Source organism: Herpailurus yagouaroundi, unplaced genomic scaffold (genome assembly GCF_014898765.1).
Source record: "Herpailurus yagouaroundi ecotype Mexico unplaced genomic scaffold, PumYag 163, whole genome shotgun sequence".
NCBI classification, from domain to species: Eukaryota; Metazoa; Chordata; class Mammalia; order Carnivora; family Felidae; genus Herpailurus; species Herpailurus yagouaroundi.
In genome coordinates, this window is record NW_024412404.1 from 41,182,316 (window position 1) to 41,207,048 (window position 24,733).

The window sequence follows — 24,733 nt, forward strand, 5'->3', positions numbered from 1 at the left end:
TAGAACTCAATACTGAAATCTAAGAGGGAGATATTCTGCCTGGTAAGATGATGGATATTGTCATCTTTCCCCCCCTCATTTCTTTTTTTTTTTTTTTTAATTTTTTTTTTCAACGTTTATTTATTTTTGGGACAGAGAGAGACAGAGCATGAATGGGGGAGGGGCAGAGAGAGAGGGAGACACAGAATCGGAAACAGGCTCCAGGCTCTGAGCCATCAGCCCAGAGCCTGACGTGGGGCTCGAACTCACGGACCGCGAGATCGTGACCTGGCTGAAGTCAGACGCTTAACCGACTGCGCCACCCAGGCGCCCCCCCCCCCCATTTCTAACACACTCCCATTCATGCATTTAGGTTGATTAATTGTTGGAAGTATATGGGAGCAGAGATGAGGAGAGTAGGGAGTTTTGGTGTACTTAGGATTTTCCAGTTGGCTCTCCAGGACCTCTCAACCTGAGACAGGCCCAGAAGACCGAATCCCAGGTTTCAAATGAAAGTGGAAATGGCTCAGGTACTGTGGAAAGAGGTGATATGGTGGTTCTGTCTTCTTCCTCTAACTCTCTTTGGGTGAAAGAGGCAAGATCCTCAAGTTGGACCCAGAGTTCAGAAGCCTGGTCTGCAGGTGCAGGAAGCTGTTGAGGAGTTCTCAGGTCTGATGTTCAATCTTGTGGTGTCTTCAAATTAGAGGAATCTAGAGCATTCCCACATTCCTGTGGGGTTAGGTATGGAGTTTCTCTGGATTCGGGTCATCCATAAATGGGGAGAAAGTTGGTATCTTTTCCCACTGCCTCGGTAGTCTCTTCAAGTCTGCTGGGACACCTGGGCTCTGTTCCAGCAGACAGTCTGAGAATTACACCATTCAATCAGCAAGGAGAAAACTCATCCCCTTGTCTTCTTCCTACACACTCTCACTTCTAGGTAATTCTAAATATCCCGGCAACCTCTGTCATCTCTTGCAAGGGGAGAGGCAGCTGGAGGTAGAAGAGTGAAGATTGGGGTGGGCATCTAGTCCTTGGGCCTCTTAGCATTTCCAAGGCAAACAGGAAAGGCTTTAGTTTCTTGGCCCCGGGTGATGTTGACTAGCCCTCATGATTAGATTTTTTTCAGGTCGGTAAGTAGTGTCCAGTGCTTAGTATGAAGAGGAGAGTTGGAAGTACAACCCGATAGTCTAAGGCATAAGAAGTAGTGAGAGGCAGTGAAAAGGGAAGCTGGACTGAAGGTGTGGACACCTGGGTTTGTCTCTCTGCTCTGCATTAATTAGGTACGTGAACGTGGGGGCCATCTTTCCACCCTGGGACGCGTTTTACAGAGACCTGAATTAGATATCCAAGATTCCTGCTCCCTCTCATTTTCTCTCTTTCTGAATGATAGGAATGCGGCACAAGATGCAGAAACAGAGTTGCAATGGGACAGACACCCGTATGAGAAACCAAACAGGGCAGGCGGGCGGGAGGGTGGGGAGGTTCCAATGGATTATGGGACTGGTTTTAGGATGGAAAGAACCCAGAGCTGCCTCGAAAGGAAGTGAGTGATCCCTCAAAGGGCAAGATATTGGCCTACATAACTTTTGTTAGGGGGTGGCCGGGGTGGGCAGGGGAGGGAAGTGGAGGGCAGTAAGGTCGCCTGCTCAGACTCTCAAAACGGACCCCGCCCCCTTTCCAGCAAATCGTAACTTTCCTCCCCATAATGCCCAGCAGCCACGGCTAAGCGGCACACTGCAACCAAACCTACCAAGCTCCACCTCTCCACCCGCCCAGCACAATTTTTAATTTTTATTGGCTCTTTTAACTGTCACTCAGAGAGTCCTCGTATCCGTTGGTTGTCCCCTACCTACCCTTTTCTTTCCCTTGTAATCTCGCCTCCTTAGGTAGTACCCGCCTCCCTAAGCTAATTTTCTCTTTCTATTGGGTGGCTGGAATGCCACTTCTCACGATACAATGCTATGATTGGCTGTAAACAGCAGGGCTCGCGCAGTTACCAGGCAGCGGGCTAGACTGAGGCTAGTTACCACGTCAGAGAGCTGACAGGGAAGGTAGCCGGCTCCACCGCCCGTTCCGGCCGACTCTTTCTGGCCGTCTTTGCGCTCCCTGACTTCGGCCTCAACTTCCAGGAAACAGGCTCCTTCCCTTCTCCCATCTGCCACCAGAGCCGGGAGAGCCGCTTAAAGACGCCTTCGGGGCCCGGGCTGGACATGAGCAGCGGCTGCGGGTCCTGGGACTAGGCCCCGCCATTTTGGATCCGCTGACAGGTCAGCGAAGTCTCTTAGAGTTTCAGTGTCGTAAAGGCCGCCTTGACATCGCCACAGGGAATGAGGGGAGGTGGGCCCTTAAATTGGACGAGCCGGGTGGGTTAAGGACGCAGACGCAATAATAAGTCGGGGAGAGATTGTTGTGGGAGGGAACTGGAAGGCATGCAGGGGGCAAAGGTCAGGCCCCCGCGGCTGGAGGGGCGACTTCGGCTCTGACTTCTGATCCCTTTCGGGTGTCCGAATCTTTCTTCTTGTGTTCTCAGGCTTAATCTAGTCTTCAGCTTCCCTCTTCTCGAGCTTTCTGCATCCCAAAGAGCCCAGCCCTCAAAACCTGAAAGCAAACCTAAAGAACATTGTATGTACTTTTTAAGATGGATTTTTAGACCTTAGGTATGAGAGTCTCTGCAGATCCTGTACAGCGTCCACTTCTGTTTGACTGCCTCATTAATACAGCTGACTGCTTTTTAAATCCTGGATGATGAACTAGTGCAACCTAGACTCAGGTAGTGAGAAGAAGTGTGGAAGGATTGAGGTCAGTCTTAGGAGACTGGGACTAAGAGAAGACTGCTCTTCTAGGGCAGCTCAGCTGCCAGTCTGCGTCTATATGTAAACCCTGGACTTACCTTCTGAGCCTGTTCTTCCTTTACATGATTGTTTACAGATATTCTCTTCTGGTGTATGTTTTCAGTTGGCATTTACCCCAGGGTCTTCAATTCATTTGGCCTAAAGAGATGTTCATTCACAAGGAAGCCACTCTATTATGGCATATTTGGCTGAGAACAGAGAAGGATTTGAATATTGGTGGTTTGGTACTGTTGGCCTATTATTTTTAGTGGGTAAAAGAGTCATGAAAGATGTTCAGCTAATTTAAAAGTTCAGCAGAGTGAACGATGGAGCATAACTCCAAGGAGTAGTTTATGGCGCTGTGGTAACTTTCAATAAACTTCTGTATTGTAAAACTGTAAAAGCCCCCAGAGGTAAAGAGTGTCTTCAGAAATGAGGAATAGTGTAAGTAGTGTTTTTTAATGCATAACATAGAAAATTTTATGCCTTTAATTCAGGTACACAAGGCAGTTCTCTGGGCCCTGTGGGGGATACAAATAGAAAGGTCTGTTTTGGGATTGTTCTGTTTAACTTACATACTTCTTAAAAGCAGTAGCATATATGTGCAATGGCCTAGGTAGAGCATGAGGTGGGAATGAGCAGTATCAACCTAATGCCTTTGAGAAAGTAATGGACACTTCATAAATGTTATCTTTACCTAGGATTAGTTTTAGTATGTGATCCTGACTTGTGGCCTGGTTCTGGCTCTGGCAGTCAGGACTTTGCATGGTGAAGTAGTGACAAGGAGCATCAAAACCTCCTTGTGTTAGAAGGAAAAACTATGTAGGATCTATAGTGACTAAACTCAGTTTCTTCCTACCTAATACCCTCTGCCCTCCTGAAGCTTGTGTGTGTGTGTGTGTGTGTGTGTGTGTGTGTGTGTGTGTTGGTGTGGGACAGTATTTATTGTTTGTATTTATTGATTTAAAATAAGTGGGATGGAAATGGTCCAGGAAATAGTTTGTGTTTTAACTTGCTGATCTAAGTTGCAGAATTAAAAAAAAAAAAAAAAAGTGGCTTTATGAAATGACATAGCCTAGGAAGTATCCGGTTTGATGAGCCTGCCTTGCTCACCTGGGTTGATAGGCCCTGTTGAGCCCTGTTGAGTTGATATGCTTTGCATAATAAGCAATCCAGTCTTTGATTAGATAGTGTGACCAATCCAGCATCTTTTCACTTGGGCCTGGAAGTATCTCAGGCTTCAAAGATTTTCCCTTTCTTTACCAAAATGTCATTTTCCAGATAGTAATAGTTTTTGCTTCCAACCCTCATCTCAAATCAAAAACTTTGTTCTTCTTTTGTATGTCAGCCATACTTCAATTAAAAAAAAAAAAAAAGAGGGGCGCCTGGGTGCCTCAGTCAGTTGGCATCTGACTTCAGCTCAGGTCATGATCTCACCGTTCATGAGTTCGAGCCCTGCGTCAGGCTCTGTGCTGACAGCTCAGAGCCTGGAGCCTGCTTCGGATTCTGTGTCTCCCTGTCTCTCTGTCCCTCCCCACCTCTCTCTCTCTCTCTCTCTCTCTCTCTCTCTCTCTCTTCTCTCTCAGTAATAAATAAACATTAAAAAAAACTTAAAAAAAAAGAAAGAAAAGAAAATTTGTTCTTCCTTCAAGACTTGAGCTTCATTTCAAAAGTGGCTGTAGACAGTGATGTCTACTTTTTTTTTTTTTTTTTAATGTTTATTTATTTCTGAGACAGAGAGAAAGCATGAGTCAGGGAGGGGCAGAGAGAGAGGGAGACACAGAATCCGAAGCAGGCTTCAGGCTCCGAGCTGTCAGCACAGAGCCCAACATGGGGCTCGAACACACAGACGACGAGATCATGACCTGAGCCGAAGTCGGTCGCTCAACCGACTGAGCCACTCAGGCGCCCCCATTGATGTCTAATCTTGAGATTGATGCTCATTGACTCAGTAAGAGCTCAGGTTGTAGGCACATATCATGAGTAGCCGGGTACCAATCCCAGTTGAACTTGAAGTTCTCAGTGTTCCGCCACTATTGCACTTCCCCAGTGTTCCAGAATGAAGGATGATTGCCACTTTTAGATACTAACTTCATTGATAGGGTACTTAAGACTGGCTAGTATGAGCAGCTAGAGAGGAAAAAGACACAGCTCCTGCTTTTGAGAAGACTCACTGTATTTATACAGCATTCACTGGAAGGATCATCCTAGCCTTTGTTTGCCATTTCTGTTGATTGATCACAGTCTGCTCCTGTGGTTCAGTGTGACTAATTAGAATAATTCTGCTGTTGGGATAATGGTGGAGTCGAGTTGAAGGGAGAAGGGGAGGTTTTAGTGTCAGGCTAGAAGGGCTTGTGTAAATGTAATTGGCAGCTGTTTAGCTTTTATTCTTTTTCTATATTTCAGTATGTTCAACAGCAATTGTTTAATTAAATGAAAATACAATAAAGCAGTATGGTGATTTGGAGCCCCAGTCAGAGTGGAAGTAATCATGGAAGTAGTGATTGGTTGCCATCACATAAAGCAAGGATTACAAGCTTAAATGCCTGAGTTTTAGGCAGGTAATGTAAATGAGTAAAGTAAGCCACATACGAATATATAAGGGTGTAGTGGGGACTGTAGTGTACTGGAATGTGGGCACAATGTGACCAGTCTTGGTGTTTTTCAGGAGAAACTTGAAATTCAGAGCATTGTGTTTTAAACTCTTGGCAACTAGTTATAAAGTGTTTGAAAACCTTTTTGCAGGCAGAAAAAAGTATGTCTGTGGTCTGGATTTTATCCATCATCAGTGGATGATGACCCCTGATACACAAGATAGGCATGCCTTATGAGACTTAATCACTGCAGTTCTCTATGTATAATCACACAGACTAACTTTTTATCTTTGTCCTACTCTGCAAACTGTTACCCTTAATTTTCACCTTGGGTGCTCTGCATGGTTAACAGATGAGTGAAAGAGAGGAGCATTGTTTCATTTTTTATCTCTAGGCTGATAGAAGGGACATCTTTGGACATATCTTAGTGGTTCACCTTGCATATAGTTCTTGGGATAGACTCAGGATCTCCGTAGAGGGAGGTGTCGTGGCAGAGCTGAAGTACACTGGACACCTGATTATTGGGTTTGGGAGGATTTTCCAGTTGTGGCCTGTCAGGGCACCAACTCTTCCTAGTTTGACTTACACTTACCTCTCCACCCTTGGGATAAATTTCTTGAGCCCAGTAAGTTGTTTACTAATTCAGTAATTCTTGGACGCTCTCTGCTTTATTAGCACAGAACTATGATATATATGGTCCTTGGCCAGCTGTGGGAATCTTACAAGCTGTATCTTTAGTGCTTTTCTGGAACGTTTGAGAGACTAAGTAAAAATAAACCTTGGAAGGGCCAGTTGAGGGTCATTTAGTTTTTACCCTCTCAGAAAGTCCATCAGTTTTCTTGGTTTGCACAGCTCTGTATTAGACATCAAAGCACCATGAAACAGTCTTTGCTTTTTGAGAATGTAATTTTTTTTTTCCTTTAGAGAGAATGGATGGGGGGTGGGGAGAGGGGTAGAGGGACAGAGGGAGAGGGAGAGGGAGGGAGAGAATCTCAACCAGGTTCCACACTCAGTGTTGAGCCCAATGCGGGGCTCAATCCCATGACCCTGGGATCATGACCTAAGCCAAAGTCAAGAGTCAGATGCTCCACCAACTGAGCCACCCAGGTACCCTGAGAATTTAATTTCTTTTTTGTTTTTTTAATTTTTTTTTTTAAGATTTATTTATTTTTGAGAGAGAGAGAGAGACAGAGCATGAATGGGGGGAGGGCCAGAGAGAGAGGGAGACACAGAATCTGAAGCAGGCTCCAGGCTCTGAGCTGTCAGCACAGAGCCTGATGCGGGGCTTGAACTCACGGACCGTGAGATCGTGACCTGTGCGAAGTCGGACGCTCAACTGACTGAGCCACCCAGGCGCCCCAGAATTTAATTTCTTATTGGATAAAGACAACTTAAAAAAATTTTTTTTAACGTTTTTTATTTATTTTTGAGACAGAGAGAGACAGAGCATGAACGGGGGAGGGGCAGAGAGAGAGGGAGACACAGAATCGGAAGCAGGCTCCAGGCTCTGAGCCATCAGCCCAGAGCCCGACACGGGGCTCGAACTCACAGACGGCGAGATCGTGACCTGAGCTGAAGTCGGACGCTTAACCGACTGAGCCACCCAGGCGCCCCTAAAGACAACTTTTAAAAGCAATTAAGAAAGAAACTTCTGGGTGCCTAGCTGGCTCAGTTGGAAGAGCATGTTGTTGTGAGTTTGAGCCCCATATTGGATATAGAGATTACTTAAGTAAATACTAAAACAAAGAAAAAACCCCGTAAACAATGGTGTACTAGTAACACCTATTTACAACCAAAGAAAATAAGACCCATATATACATGTATGAAGAGTTGGCATGGGCACCTGGGTGGCTCAGTAGGTTAAGTGGCTAAACATCCAATTCTTGATTTCAACTCAGGTCATGATCTCACAGTTTGTGGGGTTGAACCCCAGGTTGGGCTCTGCACTGACAGCACGGAGCCTGCTTCAGATTGTCTATCTCTCTCCCCCTCCCCAGTTTGTGCTCATGTGTGCTCTCTTTCTCTCTCAAGATAAATAAACTTGAAAAAAAGAATTGACAGTAAAGAATTATGTATTTCAGAGAAGAAAGATGAACATGCAAATAGCACATGAGGAGACTTCAGGAAAATAGATGCGAAAACAGAATAGACTGGTGGGCAGATGTAGGTTATTTTTGTCTGTAGAGTAGCCTGTATGGAAGGTTTGTAACTTTTGGTAGAGAAACAAATATGGGATGCAGAAAGGTTTGCCTGCATAGGCTTAGAGTCCTTGTCTTCTATGAAGTCATTGTTCTTACAAGAGGTGGATGTTAGCTGCACTATATTGAATAGTCAGTCTTATGTTAGTCCACCCATTTGTTCATTTGGTCCTTCAGTATTTATCATTTTTGTTATAGGCACTGGGGATAAAAAGGTGAATAAATCATGGTGTCTTCCTGAGATGCTTATAGACGGAGAGACACACTAAATGAATAATTATAAATCAGTAGAAGTTATTTAAATAGAGCTATGTACAGTGTAATGGGATGACAGAAAAGGAGTACTAATACTCTCTGAGAGAGTGGAAAGGTCTCATAGAGCAGGCATTATAATAACAGCTAATTTGGGGGAGTTTTAATAGCTTTGGTTCCATGCTAGGTGCTTTACAGCCTTCTTATGTAGGCCTCATAATAAATGGATGAGGAGGTACTCTCTTCATTTTGCAATGGAGAATTGTAAACTGGGGCTCAGAAAGGCTAAGAAACTTGGCTAAGATTATAGAGGTGGTGATGGTCAAGACAGTTTTGCTTCTGAAGCTTGTTCTTGTAACCACTGTGGTATATTCTGACTCATTGACTCTTGGATGAAATGAGTAAAGGTTTATTTACCAGATGGATAAGAATGAGAAGAATACTCAAAACAGAAAAAGGAACAGTATGTGCAAAGGCAAACAACAAAGACCATGACTTTAAAAAGAAGGAACTTTTGGGGCGCCTGCATGGCTTAGTTGGTTAAGAGTCTGGCTTCGGCTCAGGTTGTGATCTTAAAGTTTGCGAGTTCAAGCCCCACATTGGGCCTTCTGCTGTTAGCATGAACTGCTTCAGATTGTCTCTTCCCCCTCCCTCTCTACCCCTTCCCCGCTTGTGCGCATGCATACAAGTTGTCTTTCTGTCTCTCTCTGTCTCTCCCCCTCTCTCTCTCAAAAATAAATAAACATTAAAAAAATAAAGGAAATTTTGATGGTCTATTTCATACATACAGACAGAATATGTATAGCTTATATGGGGCATCAGTGTCCCCTACCCGGCTTAAAAAGCAGAATATCACCAAAACTGAGGTCACTTGTATACCTTTCCCTATTAGTCACATTCCTCTTCCCCACAGCCAGTATTCTAATTTTTTTGTAAGTTTCTCTGGGATATGGTCTTAGCAGTAGAATTGCTGAGATACAGGATATGAAGTTCTTCAGTTTTGCAAGATAATGCCAAATTGAAATCCAGATGAATTGAATCAGTTTACATATTAGCCACTTCCTCTGCATTTTTACCAACTCCTAGTATTGTCAGATTAAAAATTTTTTGTGGGGGTCCCTGAGTGGCTCAGTTGGTTGAGCGACCTACTCTTGGTTTCAGCTCAGGTCATGGTCTCAGGGTTCATGGGATTGAGCCCCTGCATAGGGACTCTGTGCTGATGGCATGGAGCCTGCTTGGAGTTCTCTCTCTCTCCCTCTCTCTCTCTGCAACCCCCCCCCCCCCAATAAATAAACTTAAAGAAAAATGTTTTGTGCTATTTTTGTGCTGTAAAATGGTATCTCATAAACTTCTTTTATAATTTTCTTGATTATTAATGGTGCTAATAATGTTATTGTATATTTGCTGTTTGTATTTTCTTTTTCTGTGAAATAATTATTCATGTCTCTTGCCAGTTTGGGGGAAGGTTTATATGCCTATTCTTAGAGTTTTGTAACATATTATGGATATTGCTTCTTTATTAGTTATATGTGTAAAATATACAAATATTTTCTCCCAGCTTGTGATTTATTTGTCCCCTCTTTTTTTATGGTATCTTTAGAACAAATGCCTGTAATTTAACATGGTTTAATTTACCAGTTAAAAAAATTTTTTTTAATATTTATTTATTTTTGAAAGAGAGAGAGACAGAGCATGAACAGGAGAGGGGCAGAGAGAGAGAGAGGGAGATACAGAATCCAAAGCAGGCTCCAGGCTCTGAGCTGTCAGCACAGAGCCTGACATGGGGCTTGAACTCTATGAACCATGAGATCATGACCTGAGCTGAAGTCAGACGCTTAACTGAGTCACCCAGGTGCCCCTATTTACCAGTTTTTAAAATGGGTTGTGCTTTTTATTTCCTGTTTAGGTGCTTCTCTCTTATGCTCAGGTTATAAAAGTATTCTCATATATTATCTTCTAAAAATTTTCAAGTTTCCTTTTTCACATTTAAGTCTTGAATTCATTTGAAGTTGATTTTTTTTTTTTTGTATTCCATGAAGTAAGGGTCCAATTTGTTGTTTCTGTTTCTCCTGCTTTTGTTTAGATCTAGAGGGAGTTGCCAGTTGATAGAGTGACTCCTCTTTGAATCCTCTTGGGGTGAGTAACTGGGATGCCACAAAGCACGAGGGGAATGCTATACATAGTGTTTTCAAAAGATATATGTGGCTCACAGTCTATGGGCCAGTGGCCTATTGGCTAGGGATGTTAGTTACTGTGTATTTGCTTGTTCCTTCTCACGTTATTTCTGATAGAAGATACACCTTAAATTTATGAGGTCCTCTGCAGGCCTTTGTGACCTTGTGATCAGGGGTTCTAGGCTGTCGCCTACCAGGCAGCAAGTGGTTCATCCAAGCTTCCCATTTGAAGCTGAAGGGCAGATTCCCTTGGGACAATCACTTTGTGAGGAAACAAATGCTCAGAGGCCGGGCAGGAGATAAAGCAACTCCCCATAGTCCTTGAAAATAATTCCTCTTCATTTTCTAGTTTCTTTTTTCTTTTCTTTTCTTTTTTAAACTAAGAAAAGAAGCTTAAGACAATGATTTTTTTTGCTTAGGTCCTCACTGTCTTAGAAAGTTGTTAGCTTTGGGGAGTCTGGGTGGCTCAGTTGTTAAGCATCTGACTTTGGCTCAGGTCATGATCTTACTGTTTGTGAGATCCAGTCCCACATTGGATGAGCACGAGCCCGTATTGGGTGGGCATAAGCCCTGCTTTGGGTGAACCCCACTTCTCTCTCTCTCTCTCTCTCTGCCCCTTGCTCACTTGAGCCCCCTCTCTTTCTCTCTCAAAAAAAAGTAAGAAAGAAAGTAAGTTGTTAGCTTTTGATGCCTAATAAATTTTGATCAAGTGTTAGGTTGGTTACTTCAGTTTGGAGTCCCAGTTCAAAATTTATTTCTTCCAGGAAGCCTTCCAAATAACCACTAGATCCTATTAGATCTCAGTTAATCCCATTGACACTTTTTTTTTTTTTTTTGCAATTTGTAGTATAGTGTTGTTTACCTATATTGCTGTTATTTTCAGTATGAGTGTTTTCTCTCATTCTCTTAGTTCTTTTTTTTTTTTTTTTTTTTTAATGTTTATTTATCCTTGAGAGAGAGGAAGAGCATGAGCTGGGTAGGGGCAGAGAGAGAGGGAAACACAGAATCCAAAGCAGGCTCCAAGCACCAAGCTGTCAGCACAGAGTCTGATGTGGGACTCCACAGAGCCTGACCCAGGACTTGAACTCACGAACTGTGAGATCATGACCTGAGCCAAAGTTGGACACTCAACCAATTGAGCCACTCAGGAGCCCCTCTCTTTGTTCTTTGAAAGAGAAATTATTCTTATTTTATAGTGTTCCTTTACAGGCCTTCCAAAATATTTTTTTATAATGATAGGTATTCAGGGTACATACTGAATAATAACTGTATTTTTTTAAATGTTTATTTATATTTGAGAGAGAGAGAGACAGGGCGAATGGGAGAGGGACAAAGAGAGAGGGAGACACAGAATCTGAAGCAGGCTCTGGGCTCTGATCTCTCAGCACAGAGCCTGACGTGGGGCTCGAACTCACGAGTGGTGAGATAATAACCTGAGCTGAAGTTGGACACTTGACTGAGCCACCCAGGTACCCTGAATAATAATTATATATTGAAGGCCTTCCATGATATGCCCCACACCTCCTATTATTACTCTAGGAATAATGTTCTAGCCAATCTGGAATAATCATGATTCCTTAAATACCTACTAAATTTCCTACCTATGAGCCTTTACCCTTGCCATTCTTCCCTTATATTTTTTATTGTTTGAATCCTGTCTGTCGTTTAGTTGCCTTTCTAGAGCCTTTTGCCAGAAATAATTTTCTTTTTTCCACTACTATGACACTGTGTATTACTCATGTATTGAAGATCTATATGGGCTTGTGTGTGTATGTATGTGTTTTATCTAAACTACTAGATTATAAATTCCTTGTGCGTGGGTAGTGACATTCTGTATGCTGTGCCTAGTATTTTGCTTAGCATGTGTTAGGTAATGTCTTATTGACTAAAGTAAATGTTAGGCTAATTAACATTGATTGCTGATCTTAATCACTTATATATGGAATAATACAACTGTTCTTCACTATTCTAATTTAAAAATAGGTAATAAGTAATATATATGTGTGACACAAAATTCAAAAGGTAAAAAAGAATATACAGAGAAAAGTAAGTCTTCCTCTTATTCCTGTTCCTCTGTTCCCTTCTCTGGGCGTAGCGTCTGTTAGCAATTTCTTCAAAATCCTTCTAGAGATCTAGAACATACTCATCTTGCCTAAATACTTTAAGGAAGGAGAGATACTAGAGATTCTATCTCTTCTCTTCTGATACTTTGAATTACTTTTTGTTTATCTTTAGTTTCTTGGTTCTCCTCCTTATTGTTGTGTATGTTCTCATTGTTGGATCTTCTCAGGAGAGAACATTGTGTGCCTAGGACATTTAGAAAGTAGATAGTCTTCTGGGACTAATCTAGTTGTTTCTTTAAATTGTCATTAAAACAAATGTGTTGTGGGGCGCCTGGGTGGCTCAGTAGGTTAAGCGTCTGACTTCGGCTCAGGTCATGATCTCATGGTCTGTGGGTTTGAGCCCCGCATTGGGCTCTGTGCTGACAGTTCAGAGCTTAGAGCCTGCTTTGGATTCTGTGTCTCTGTCTCTCTCTGCCTCTCCCCCACTCACTTTCTGTCTCTCTTTCTCTCTCTCTCTCAGAAATAGATAATGAACATTAAAAAAATTTTTATTATAATGGGGCACCTGGGTGGCTCAGTTGGTTAGCATCCGACTTCGGCTCAGGTCATGATCTTGTGGTCTGTGAGTTCAGGCCCTGCGTCAGGCTCTTGTGCTGACAGCTCAGAGCCTGGAGCCTGTTTCAGATTCTGTGTCTCCCTCTCTCTCAGACCCTCCTCCATTCATGCTCTGTTTCTCTCTGTCTCAAAAATAAATAAACGTTAAAAAAATTTTTTTATTGTAATGTTTTTCATACTTCTTGCTTTCTGGGGGCCCTGTCTTCTGCAAAATATGCAAATGGAACTACTTGAAGGTTGCATTCTTTTCTGTATATCTTTGGCTCATTTTCTTTTAGATCCCACTAAACTCGCTAAATGCCTCATGGGCAGAAATTATATCTCATCTCTTTAATTAATTTTTAATTATATTGATGGTACAGTAATATATTCTTCTTGTAAAAAATTAAAACATTCTAGATAAGGCTAAAGTATCCTCTGATTACTCACTGATTTCACAGTACTTTCTCTAGAGATAACTATGGTTATTGAGTTTGGGGTATATATATTCTGTTTACATATATACATATTACCTGGACAAAATACATAAAGTAGTATACTTAGTAGCATGGATGATTCACAAACATAATGTTTCAAGGGAAAAGGTCAAATTGCAGAAAACTACTTGCAATATTGTATTAGTTAAATAAAAGTACAAAAATATATGGAATGATGTTATATATTATTTAAAGATACATATCAGGGGCACCTGGGTGGCTCAGTTGGTTGAGCGTCCGGCTTCGGCCAAGATCTCACAGCTTGTGACTTCGAGCCCTGCGTGGGGCTCTGTGCTGACAGCTCAGAGCCTGGAGCCTGTTTCAGATTCTCTGCTCCTCCCCGGCTCATGCTCTCTCTCTCTCTCAAAAATAAAAACATTAAAAAAAAAAAGATACATATCAGTGAAGTAAAAGTACAAAGCAACATAAAAGTTTAATAAACGCCACATTTAGAAAAGTGGGACCTATGGATGAAAGAGAGGAGGATATGATTTAGGGAGAACACACAGTGACTTCAGTTGAACTATTCTTAATCTGGATACTGGCTGTTATATTACTCTTTATGTCATACTGTAAGTTGAATATTATGTATTTTCAAAAACAAAAATCTAGCATTTTGTAGGATGGGTTGGTTGGGTTTTACATAAATGGTAACAGAGTCATATACTACAGTTTTTTTCATTCCACAATATGTCTGACAGTTCTTTCTGTGTCTTATTTGTTTTGTATCCTTAGTACTCTGAAAGATGCCTTATGCATAGTAGGTGCTTAATAAGTAAATATTTGTGGAATTCTTTCTTCTCTTAACCCTGATAGCCTTACTGTTTTAACTTCCCTGGAGTCTGATCTAAATGTTTGTCTAACTATATGCTCCCCCTGCCCTTTTCCCTCTTTGCTTTTTAAAATTTTGTCCTTGTGAAGAGGATTTTTAAGTAACGGAAAGCGGTAAGGTTGGTTTTACATGCTCCTAGGTTTTTCTCTATGCCAAGGAGAAATTCTGTTTTGTCTTGTTTTGTTTTTGTTTTTGTTTTTGTTTTTGTTTTTGTTTTGTTTTCACCTGGGAAGAGAATTACATATCTTTTCTAAGTGCTTTTCTAGGCAGCAAAGAAAATCCTGTGATAATTCAGTTGAGAGCACATAAAATACTAAAGTAGTTATTTCAGCTTCATTTCAGAGATGCATATAGAAGCAGCTTTAAAATGAGTCTGCCTTTCAATCTATCTTATTAGAGAGTTACTGCTATAAGCAAGTAAACTTGACTTTTCAGAACTTTTTAAAGGTTGTGTCACTGCCACTGTCCACTTTTCTGGAGCTGACCTGGTAGAAGGGATGTAGTAGATGAGTGGACGTTGTAACTGTGGTTCCAAACCAAGGCTGTTTTTCTAACAGCCTTCATTCTTTTCTTTTAACTCAAACCTTCATTATTACTTTATTGAGGGGATAAAGAAAACAAAAGTAAGATCTGAAATATATCTTTAACAATCTAGTAGCACAGATGTATCTGCATACCTAAAGTCCTCACAGGAGAGATTTTGAGGACAGTTGACTGAAGAATTTGACATACTTAATAGAGATTGTTGAGGTGCCTTTGAGAAATTTCCTGGATTGATACTTTTTGAGTTGTTTCTTGAACTTCCAGAGACCTCTAGGTGAGCCAGGTGGCTGGATTCATAACATAAGATGGATTTCATCCCATCCTAGTATTACAGGTGGGAAATCTTGGTACTAAGAAGTTAAATCATAATTCTGACCTTAACAGGTACTGATTTAAATATGGGTATGCTCTGAGTAACCAAATATTAACTTTTCTCTTAACTGTTTTGGTAGGTTTGCCAGGATGGTGGATAAAAATATTTACATCATTCAAGGGGAGATTAACATTGTGGTTGGGGCGATCAAACGAAATGCCCGATGGAGCACTCATACTCCACTGGTAAGTGGGGAATGGGCAGATCACTTGGTCACTGAGTTGTTGTAAGGGATCTGATGCATGGTTAAAAGAGTTATCAATTTCCCAGTAATAATGAGAGCAGAAGGAATTCAGAGTTGTCCTTGGTATCAAGGACCCTTCTGTTTTATTCCAACTGGCATCAAATTTATAGGCTGCCTTTTTTGCTTTGAGACCCAAAAGATGATACTGTTTTTCTTCTAGCTATTTTTGTAGACAACTTACGGTAGTAGTTGGGACCTCTTAAATATACCTAAAAATGTCAGAAAGATGCCTTATCTTCAGATTCCCTAGGATTATAATTAACTGTCAAAATGGTACATGGAATGTGACTTGGTGGTACTCCTTAGGAATAGGAGTATATCAAGCAGGCCGTGTCTTGCCAATCAGATGAGTTAAGAAACTTACCAGTTGTAAAACTGGCTTTCTTTGTTGTATACGTATGTTCAAAGATATTTTTTGTGCAGTTGTATAAAACAGTTTTTGGCACAATTGTAAAAACAAGTTTAGACGTTTCTACCTCAGTGGATATGGATGGAGATATATATATATATATATATATATATATATATGTATATATTTGGAAATATCTTATATTCATTTATAAAAATGGATTGTTTAGTGGTGCCTGGCTAGCTCATTTGGTAGAACATGCGACTTTTGATCTTGGGGTTGTAAATTTCAGCCCCACGTTGGGTGTAGAGATTACTTAAAAATAACCTTATTTTATTTTATTATTATTATTTTAGTAGGCTCCATGCCCAGTGTGGGGTTTGAACTCATGACCCTGAGATTAAGAGTCACATGCTCTACTGACTGAGCCAGCTAGGTGCTCCAAAGACTTTTTTTTTTATTTTTTATTTTTTTATTTTTGAGTAATCTCTACATCCAATGTGGGTCTTGAACCTACAACCCCATGATCAGGAGTCCCATGCCCCACTGACTGAACCAGCCAGGTGCCCCAAAAATAAAATCTTAAAAAAAAATGGTTTAGGGGTGCCTGGGTAGATTAGTCTGTTAAGCGTCTGACTTTTGATTTTGGCTCAGGTCGTGATCTCATGTCTTGGGGTAAGCCCCATGTGGGGCTCTGCACTGACAGCACAGAGCCTGCTTGAGATTCTGTCTCTCTCTCTCTCTCTCTCTCTCTGCCCCACCCCTACTCACACACGTGTTCGCACTCTCTCAAACATTAAAAAAAAAAAAATTGTTTAGAAGTGAGAGTGCAGTCAGCAATGTCTTTGAAATTAACATGTACAATTATATAATGAGTATGAAGGAGAAGAGACAGAATAATACATGTAATTTAATCTATTGGGATGCTATAACAAAATACCACAGATTAGGTGGCTTATAAATGAGAAACTTCTCACAGTTCTGGAGACTGGAAGTTCAAGATCAGGATGGCAGCATGGTCAGATGAAGGCCCTCTTTTGGGTCTCAGGCCTCTTATTATATCCTCACATGATAGAAGGGGCAAGGGAGCTCTCTTGGGCCTCTTTTATAAGGATATTAGTTCCATTCATGAGGGCAGAACCCTTACCCACCTTCTGAAGGCCCTAATCACCCATCTGACTTCAGCTCAGGTCACGATCTCATGGTTTGTGAGTTCGAGCCCGGAATCGGGCTCTGTGCTGACCTCTCGGAGCCTGGAGCCTTCTTCAGATTTTGTGTCTCCTCCTGCTCTCTGTGTCCCTCCCCTGCTTGCACTCTGTCTGTCTCTCTCCAAAATAAACGTTAAAAAAAAAAAAAAGAAAAAGCAGTTTTGAGGGGACATAAACTTCAGACCATAGCATGTAAAGGCCTTGGCAATCTATGGTAGCTTGAGTGCTATGGTCATGGTATAGATTAATATTTCAGGATTTATATTTTAAGTAAGTCCAGAGTATCTTTTTGAAAATAGGACATCAGGGAACTGGAAGACTGAACCATGGCTAACTTTCTTTTCCTCAGAAGGAAAACTTAATCATTGGATTCAGACAAAGAACCCTTGATCTGTCTGTTATTTCCTTTTTCCTCTTTGTCTGATACTGACTTTTTTTTTTAACCTGTGTATTATAGGATGAAGAACGGGATCCTCTGCTGCATAGTTTCAGTCATCTAAAGGAGGTTTTGAACAATATAACAGGTAAGTCCCCACATCTAGGTAGGATTACTTATCCTGATAAAATGAACATGTGTTTTTATTGCGGGGATGGACAGACTTTCTCTGTAAAGGACTATATAGTAAATGTTTTAGGCTTTGAAGACCATAGTAACTGCAACTACTCCATTCTGCCATTGTACCTCAAAAGCAGACATAATACTTGAGAGAGTGATAAATACTTTTTTTTCCCCCCCAAAAAACAGGTACAAGCCAGGTTTGGCCTGTGGATGTAGTTTGCCCCTGATTTACTGCATTGCTGGTCCTTTTCCTTGAGTTCCTAGGAGGATGTCCTACTTTCCTGGGGAATCAGTGTTCATACAATTAATAAGCTTCCTTTATTGTTTGAGTTATAATGAAGTTATTTTTGGTAATTTTTTGGTTTTATTTTGTTTTAACTACTTTCTTTCTCTACCTCATGCATGCTGTGAGGTAGGAAGTCTTTTTACATTTGGTGGCACAAGTGAAGTTTTTAGTACTTGCAGCAAAACTCTGGTCTTATAGAAGGTCATCACTTAGGGCCTTAATTCTGTGTAATGCATATCTTTCAGTCTTCATGTGTTCCCTTTTTCACTCCCCGTTTTCCTAATCATAATAACTCTATATATTATTTATATGTTTAGAATTTCTTTTTTTAAAAAAATTTTTAAATGTTTATTTCTGAGAGAGAGAGAGAGAGAGAGAGAGAGAGAGCGAGGGAGGGGCAGAAAGAGGGAGACACAGAATCTGAAGCAGGTTCCAGGCTCTGAGCTGTTAGTACAGAGCCTGACTCAGGGCCGAACCCAGGAACCTCAAGATCATGACCTGAGCTGAAGTCAGACGCTTAACCAGCTGAGCTACCCAGGCGCCTCCATGTATTGAGAATTTTCAAAGCTGCTTCCATGTTTATTACCTTATTGAACTTTTATACAACTCTGTGAAGGAGGTGTAGCAGGTGTTGTCCTCTTTTTATGAATGAAGTTGAAGCCCAGAGACATTTTCAGTGATTTAGCCCAGGTCACACTGATCCTGAGAGATGAAGTCATAACTAGAACTCAGGCCTGGTTTAGTGCCCTGGTCTGCATTGCTTCTGTTGGTACAATTAGAGGAGACTGTATGCAGGAAGTGTCTTCTGTTATGTATATGTATGTGTTGGAGGAGGAGGCAAATCTCAACATCTTTGGGTTTTTCAAGGGGAAAGATAGACTGAAAGGGAAAGCCTCAGAGCTGTGTTCCTCTTTCAACCATAGAGAGCTTTTGCAATGTATATTCCTGGAATGTTTTTTAGCGTAGTGTCTAGGCTTCTGCAAGGTAAATAAACAATAAATCAGTGTTCTCCTTTCATGAGAAATATAGGAGAGTATCTGGAGAAAAATTCTTTTTTCTTTTCTTAAACATGGGCTGAAGTTATCTAAAGGTTCCCTGCATGTTTTCTTTAAAGGAGCATTTTCAGTTTAAAAGCATTGGAAATGTTAGCCAAGGATCAAGTATAGAGGGAGTGGTTGGTTGTTAGCCCGTTAGCAGGGCTAAAGCTGCAGTTAGGTGGCATGTTCTTATTTTGTGGCCTGTACTTTAAGTGACTTGGCTGCTTTAGGAAGTTGGCTACTTGCACGGACTTTTTTTTTTTTTTTTTTTTTGACTTTACAGATAAAGCTTACATATCTCAATTGGAAAGAAAATGTAGTGAGTAAGTATTTACAACTCTTTTTGGTGGCCAAAGTTCAGAGTGTAGTTGATCCTTGAACAATATGGATTTGAACTGTGTAGGTTCACTTATGTGTGGATTTTTTTTTTCAGTCAATACAGTACAATAATAGTATTGTATGTAAAATAAATGTATTTTCTTTTCATTATGGCTTTTTTTTTGAAGATTTTATTTTCAAGTAATCTGTACATCCAACTTGGAGCTTGAACTCACAACCCTGAGAGCAACAATTACATGCTCTACCGACTGAGCCAGCCAGACGCCCCTTCCTTATGACTTTCTTAATAATGTTTTCTTTTCACTAGCTACTTTATTAGAAGAATAAAGTATATAATATGACATACAAAATATGTATTAATTGACTATGTTATCAGTAAGGCTTCTGGTTAACAGGCTATTGGTAGTTAAGTTTTCAGGGAGTCAAAAGTTATACATGGATTTTCAACTGTAAGGGGTGTTGGTGCCCAAACCCCTATGTTGTTAAAGGGTCAACTGTACTATCTTTCTAAGAGATGTGAAGAGGATTAAACACAACATTTCACAATTTATACAGTGTGAAATATTGGTATTATATGTGGTTAGAAACACCCTAAAATGTCTGAGATCAGACTGGAGTAGCCTTGTTGGCCTTTTGGGCACTCTACAGACCTTGAAGAGCTGAGATGGTGAGGTTTTCCTGATATAGCCACATTTTCTGCTTGCCATCTCATCCATATCCCACACTTGTTTTCTCTATCCTGACATATCCCTGACATGTCTCAAGAGAACTATATCTGTGGTGAGTGGTGCAGTCCAGGACTTGGGATTTCTAGACCATCTAAGAGGTGCCAAAGTTGAGTCTGTGCTTAATTTTCCTACATCTTTGAATCAGGAATCCAGATTATCTGCTACTTGAAACTAATAAAACCAGAATGTGCTGAGGAGCCAGTTCTGTCACTGGTACTAAGGACATGGTTAGGTGGTGCCAAGCTTTCTTCTGGAGCAAGAAAGAAGTTGGTAGTATTTACCAGAGCAGATGTTGAAATGGTGCCTGCCAAGGTTGCCCATTGTTCTTAGGTTTTAACATATTACCTGCCTGAGAAAATGACACAGTGGACCCGAAATAGAACATCTCATAGTCTTCTGATTGGTTCTGACTCCGCACAGTGCTGGTTTCCAGGAAGCAAGTTTATGGGTCAGCTGCCCCTGTGGTCCTGGACTCTGTGGTCCATGACCAATTTCTTGTTTCTTTTACTGAGACAAACAGATTTTTCTGATTGGCAGTGTCAGGAGGACTGCTTTCTTGGAAGCCTGCTAATGGTAGGAGGCTGGGAAAGGGTTTTGAATTTGGAGAGAGAAACTGAAGGGATTGCCTGTGCTGTGTGACTGGGAATAGTGTCCCACCTAGATTGGAGGCATGGCAGGAATTCTAGGACTTCCAATAAGTTTAACTCCTGAAACCGACTTGGGTTTAGACTATTCCTACAGAGGCTTTCTATTTGCTTTTTTCTAGGCTATCTGCTACCTTGGTTGGTTAAGAATATCACTGTTGTGGGTGTCTGGGTGGCTTAGTTGGTTAAGCGTCTGACTTTAGCTTGGGTCATGATCTCACAGTCTGTGAGTTTGAGTTCTGCATCGGGTTCTGTGCTGACAGCTCGGAGCCTAGAGCCTGCTTCAGATTCTGTGTCTACCTCCCTCTCTGCCCCTCCCTTGCTCACGATCTCTCTTTCTCTCACTCTCAAAAATGAATAAATGCTAAAAAAAAAAAAAAAAAAAAAAAAAAAAAAAAAAAAGAATACCACTATTGGAAATGGGTAGTTGATTGGACATAGACAGTAAACCAAAATGATTTTTTTTTCTTATAAACAGAGGATAAGATAGATAGATAAATAAGATAAGATAGATAAACACTACCTACTTGTCCAGAAGTATTATCTGAGTATTGTGAAAGAAATAAGTCCTTTGTCTCTAATCAGGTTGGCTAAGTCCATACCAGTTATTCTCCCAGATACATGTCTCTGGACTACATTTGCAGTCAGTATTTGCCCAAACTGCATGACAACTATATGCCCTGTAACATTTAGAGTAATAAAATAGTCTAATACCAAATCTAAAATGATAGTTGCACTTGGAAGATGCAGGGTGCCTAAGAGTAGAGTTTGCATGTTGCTATTTTGGATAAAGCCTTAGTTTACCACCAGTGAGACTTGACTGCTACCCCTCATTTGGTCTTTAAGCCTTCTTTGGAATCCTTTTAGGAAGTTATTCTGAAGGAGTTAAAGCAGATGTGTGGTTACCAGGTTTGGGTGGGGGTACAGGGAGGGACTGCAAATAGGTATAGGGTTTCTTTTTGGGGTGATGAAAATGTCCTAGAATTAGATAGTGGTGATGGTTGTACAACTTTGAATATATTTAAAAACACTGAATTGTACACTTTAAGAGGGTAAGGTTTATGGCGTGTGAATTACATCTTAATTTTTAAAAATAGAAAATGTAGGCTGGAAGAGTGATGGGATTTGCCAGCTCTTCCTCAGGACTCAGAGCAGTGGAGGGAAGCCTCTGATTGTAGTTGCTGCTGTGCTTTGAACCCATTACCCAGCAAAGGCAGCATAAGGCTCTCTTTAGCCTCTTGGCCCAGTTTGTCCTTTTATGTCTCTCTCATTAACTCAAAAAGCACATGGCTTTTATATTTAAATTTATTCAAGCTGTAATCTTTGACATTTGAGTTAGCTTTTAGTACAGTTTTGCATTTATAGTAATATATATTATGTATTTTCTCTATCCCCAAAGAATCCGTTTTAATCTTTTCCGGATGCAAATTTCAGGCTGTCTTGTCCCATCTCCCCTCTCTTGCTCTCTTTCCCCTCCCCCCACGGAGTGTGTTTGATCAGGTGTGGCAGGAATATCCACTGTCAAGCTGCGCCCTTTATATTAGTCAATATTATCCTTCTCCCCCCTCCCTGTCTGTCTGCCCCGTTGGGCTTTCCCAGTTGATTTATAATTTTGGAATTCTCATCGGAGTCTGTAATACAGTTTGTTCATTATTTAACCAAAACCTGTTTAATGAGCAGAGAGAGGCAATGTAAATGTTAGGCATGTTGCAGTGATGTACCTTTGTGCTTCTCAAAGCGGGTGGGTAGTTAACTCTGTGCTGCCTGCAGGGCTGGGGTGTCTTGGCCTTAGGGGCAGGACTACTGCCTCTCCCTTACATCTGTCCAAGCTCTAACATGGGCTTAGATTCCTAAGACACGTTTCCTTTTATCCTTCTAGAGATCTTGTGGGGGCTCTTGCATATTGAAGTTATCTTCAGTCTCGCAGCTAGATCAGATGGTTAGATCTGTGGCATGGGATGGGGGGTTAAAGGGAAAGTGAAATATCAGGATATTTGGTACTACTCCTGATTTTAGGTCTGAAAAAAGTAAGTGGTTTAGAGGAATCCTTCTAGCCAACATGGTCTGTGGTTTTTTATCCCTTTGTTCCCCAACTAGACAAGTCCTTGCAAGCCTTAGTGCCCTCATCCAGTATAGCTTCATGAGAAGGGCTCCTAGTCAGTTATGATTTGTGGTGTTTGGCTATGGTCATTTGCCTCCAGATTTAGGCTGCCTTTGTCCTTGGTCTTTAAACTCAGATCATTTTAAAGAGGTTCTTTTCCAGGAAATTTTTGGCTTATTTTTTTTATTTTTTAAAATTTTGTTTATTTAAGTAATCTCTATACTCAATGTTGGGACTTGAACTGGTGATTCTGAGATCAAGAGTCTCATGCTCTTCAGGCTGAGCCAGCCAGGTGCCCCAGGAAATTTTTGGCTTAAAGCAGAGAGAGTGGAATAGTCTAAAAGTATCACAACCAGAATCTTTTCTTAAGGAATTACCTCTTTTTTTTTTCTTTTTATGTTTATTTATTTATTTTTTGAGAGAGAGAGCACAAGCAGGGGAAGGGCAGAGAGAGAGGGAGAGAAAGAATCACAAGCAGTGCCCGTGCTGTCAGCACAGAGCCTGATCCTGGGCTTGAACTCACAAACCATGAGATTATGACCTGAGCCAAAACCAAGAGTCAAATGCTTAACCGACTAAGCCACCCAGGCACCCCATTAATTTTTTTTTAATGTTTATTTATTTTTGAGAGAGAGAGAGAGAGCGAGGGAGGGGCAGAGAGAGAAAGAGGGAGACACAGAATCTGAAGCAGGCCCCAGGCTCTGAGCTGTCAGCACAGAGCCTGATGTGGGGCTTGAACTCATGGGCCGCAAGATGTGACCTGAGCTGAAGTTGGATGCTTAACCGACTGAGCCACCCAGATGCCCCAGGGATTACCTCTTAATAACTTTAAAGACTTTAGGGCCAGAGCTTGAGGTACACTTAGTGGTGTTTGTGTTTGGAGATGGTGGGGATAGGGTGGAGTGGGTAGTGAGTTTGCCTTTGGAGATTTAACCCTAGACATTTTTAATTCCAAGGACCTATGAGGATTGGGGGTATTTGCATAAGACTAAGATGGTCTTGAGGCCTAGTGTAAGCACCTGTATTAACTATGGAACTGTTCTAGCTTCTTGGATCTTTTTTTGCTGGGGTTCAACAAGATTTGAATTCCTTCTGGATCTGGCTTATTGGATTACTTCTAACCATTATTTATTGAATATCTGCTATGTTCTAGGCATTTTGATTAGGCACTTAGGGATTGGGTCTGTAATGGTAAACAGACTTCCTGCCCTCATAGCCAATGGTTTTACAAGACTAGCAGCTCTAGCTGACCATTCCAAGGCTAACTTTTGTAGCCTGTATTCTACGCCATATGGTTCCCAATCAGGCATGGAATAGCTGGTAGTGAATGAGGGCAGTCTGTTGCCATCTTTTCATGTCTTGTAACAAACAAGCCAAAGAAATGAACACAAATTATAGCTTATACATTTTCTTATTTGGCTTTGTCCTATAAAGCAGTTCTGGTCAGAGTTTAGATATTCCCAAAGACATTGGTGGTTTGCCTAGAGTAACTCTGAAGGAGAGGATATTTCTTTTTACTGGACAGTAAGATATGGTATCCTTGAGTTTAAGAGGGAGAAGCAGGTGGTTGGAAAAAGTAGATGTATCAGGAGTTTATTTAAATATAGTTTATCCTGGACAAACACACCTGTAGAGTACTGTCTGTCTCAAGCTTTGTGAATTCACAGTCTGAGCTAGGAGATTTGAATCCATGTAACCTCTAGAGGTTTGCAGAGAACATTTAAACAGAGTCTGGAAGCCAACCTGGGAAGAATGATGACTTAACATCTGTCTGGGTTAGGTCTCTTAGAAATACCCTTCTAAGAAGAAGCAAAACTGTTCAAGGATGCCTCATACCTCAAGTTTAATCTGTTTAATTTAGAACATGGGAAGGTGTCAGGAAAAGAGACTTTAGTAGTTTCTGTAAGGAAAAAGATTGACTAAGGGTACATTATTTGAAAAATATTTTTCCTAGAGTTATCATCTCCCATACTGATTGAATGCATACCTTAATTTTTTCTGTAGAGGTCTGTAGTTTGGGGAGTAGTAAGCAATATATCATTGTTAGTAAGCATGAGAAGAAGGTCGAATGAGTCATTCGCTTTGTCTCACTTGGAATTGAGCTTGTGAATTGTTCAAGGCCTAAGTGGAGACTGAAAGAACCAAGTGTGTATGATAACATCTGGCAGACAAATTCATGTAATGGTTTGAGTGTTGGAAGAACAAGGTTGGGCACACTTACATAAGTATTTCTTGTGCCCTTTTTGACTTTTTTGTTCTATAATAAAAGGTTGTATTAGTTTGGAGATTGTTGAAAAACACATTAGGA

The 24,733-nt window shown here is 41.0% G+C and overlaps 1 protein-coding gene across 11 annotated transcripts in view; it reads left to right on the forward strand.

Moving 5' to 3' along the window:
• Nucleotides 1–1,989: 1,989 nt before the first annotated feature.
• The window catches only part of GBF1 (golgi brefeldin A resistant guanine nucleotide exchange factor 1), a 120,153-nt gene continuing 97,409 nt past the window's right edge, over nucleotides 1,990–24,733 (forward strand). For 7 of the 11 annotated variants that reach the window (XM_040486265.1, XM_040486268.1, XM_040486270.1 and 4 more), the window contains exons 1-3: nucleotides 1,990–2,246; nucleotides 15,010–15,115; nucleotides 17,189–17,255. In XM_040486265.1, the coding sequence (XP_040342199.1) occupies nucleotides 15,020–15,115; nucleotides 17,189–17,255 (163 nt within the window). In that variant the 5' untranslated portion in view covers nucleotides 1,990–2,246; nucleotides 15,010–15,019. Of the gene's footprint in view, nucleotides 2,247–9,937; nucleotides 9,991–15,009; nucleotides 15,116–17,188; nucleotides 17,256–24,733 lie in introns of all 11 variants that reach the window. The other 4 variants (XM_040486275.1, XM_040486274.1, XM_040486276.1 and 1 more) reach the window with 2 other exon arrangements.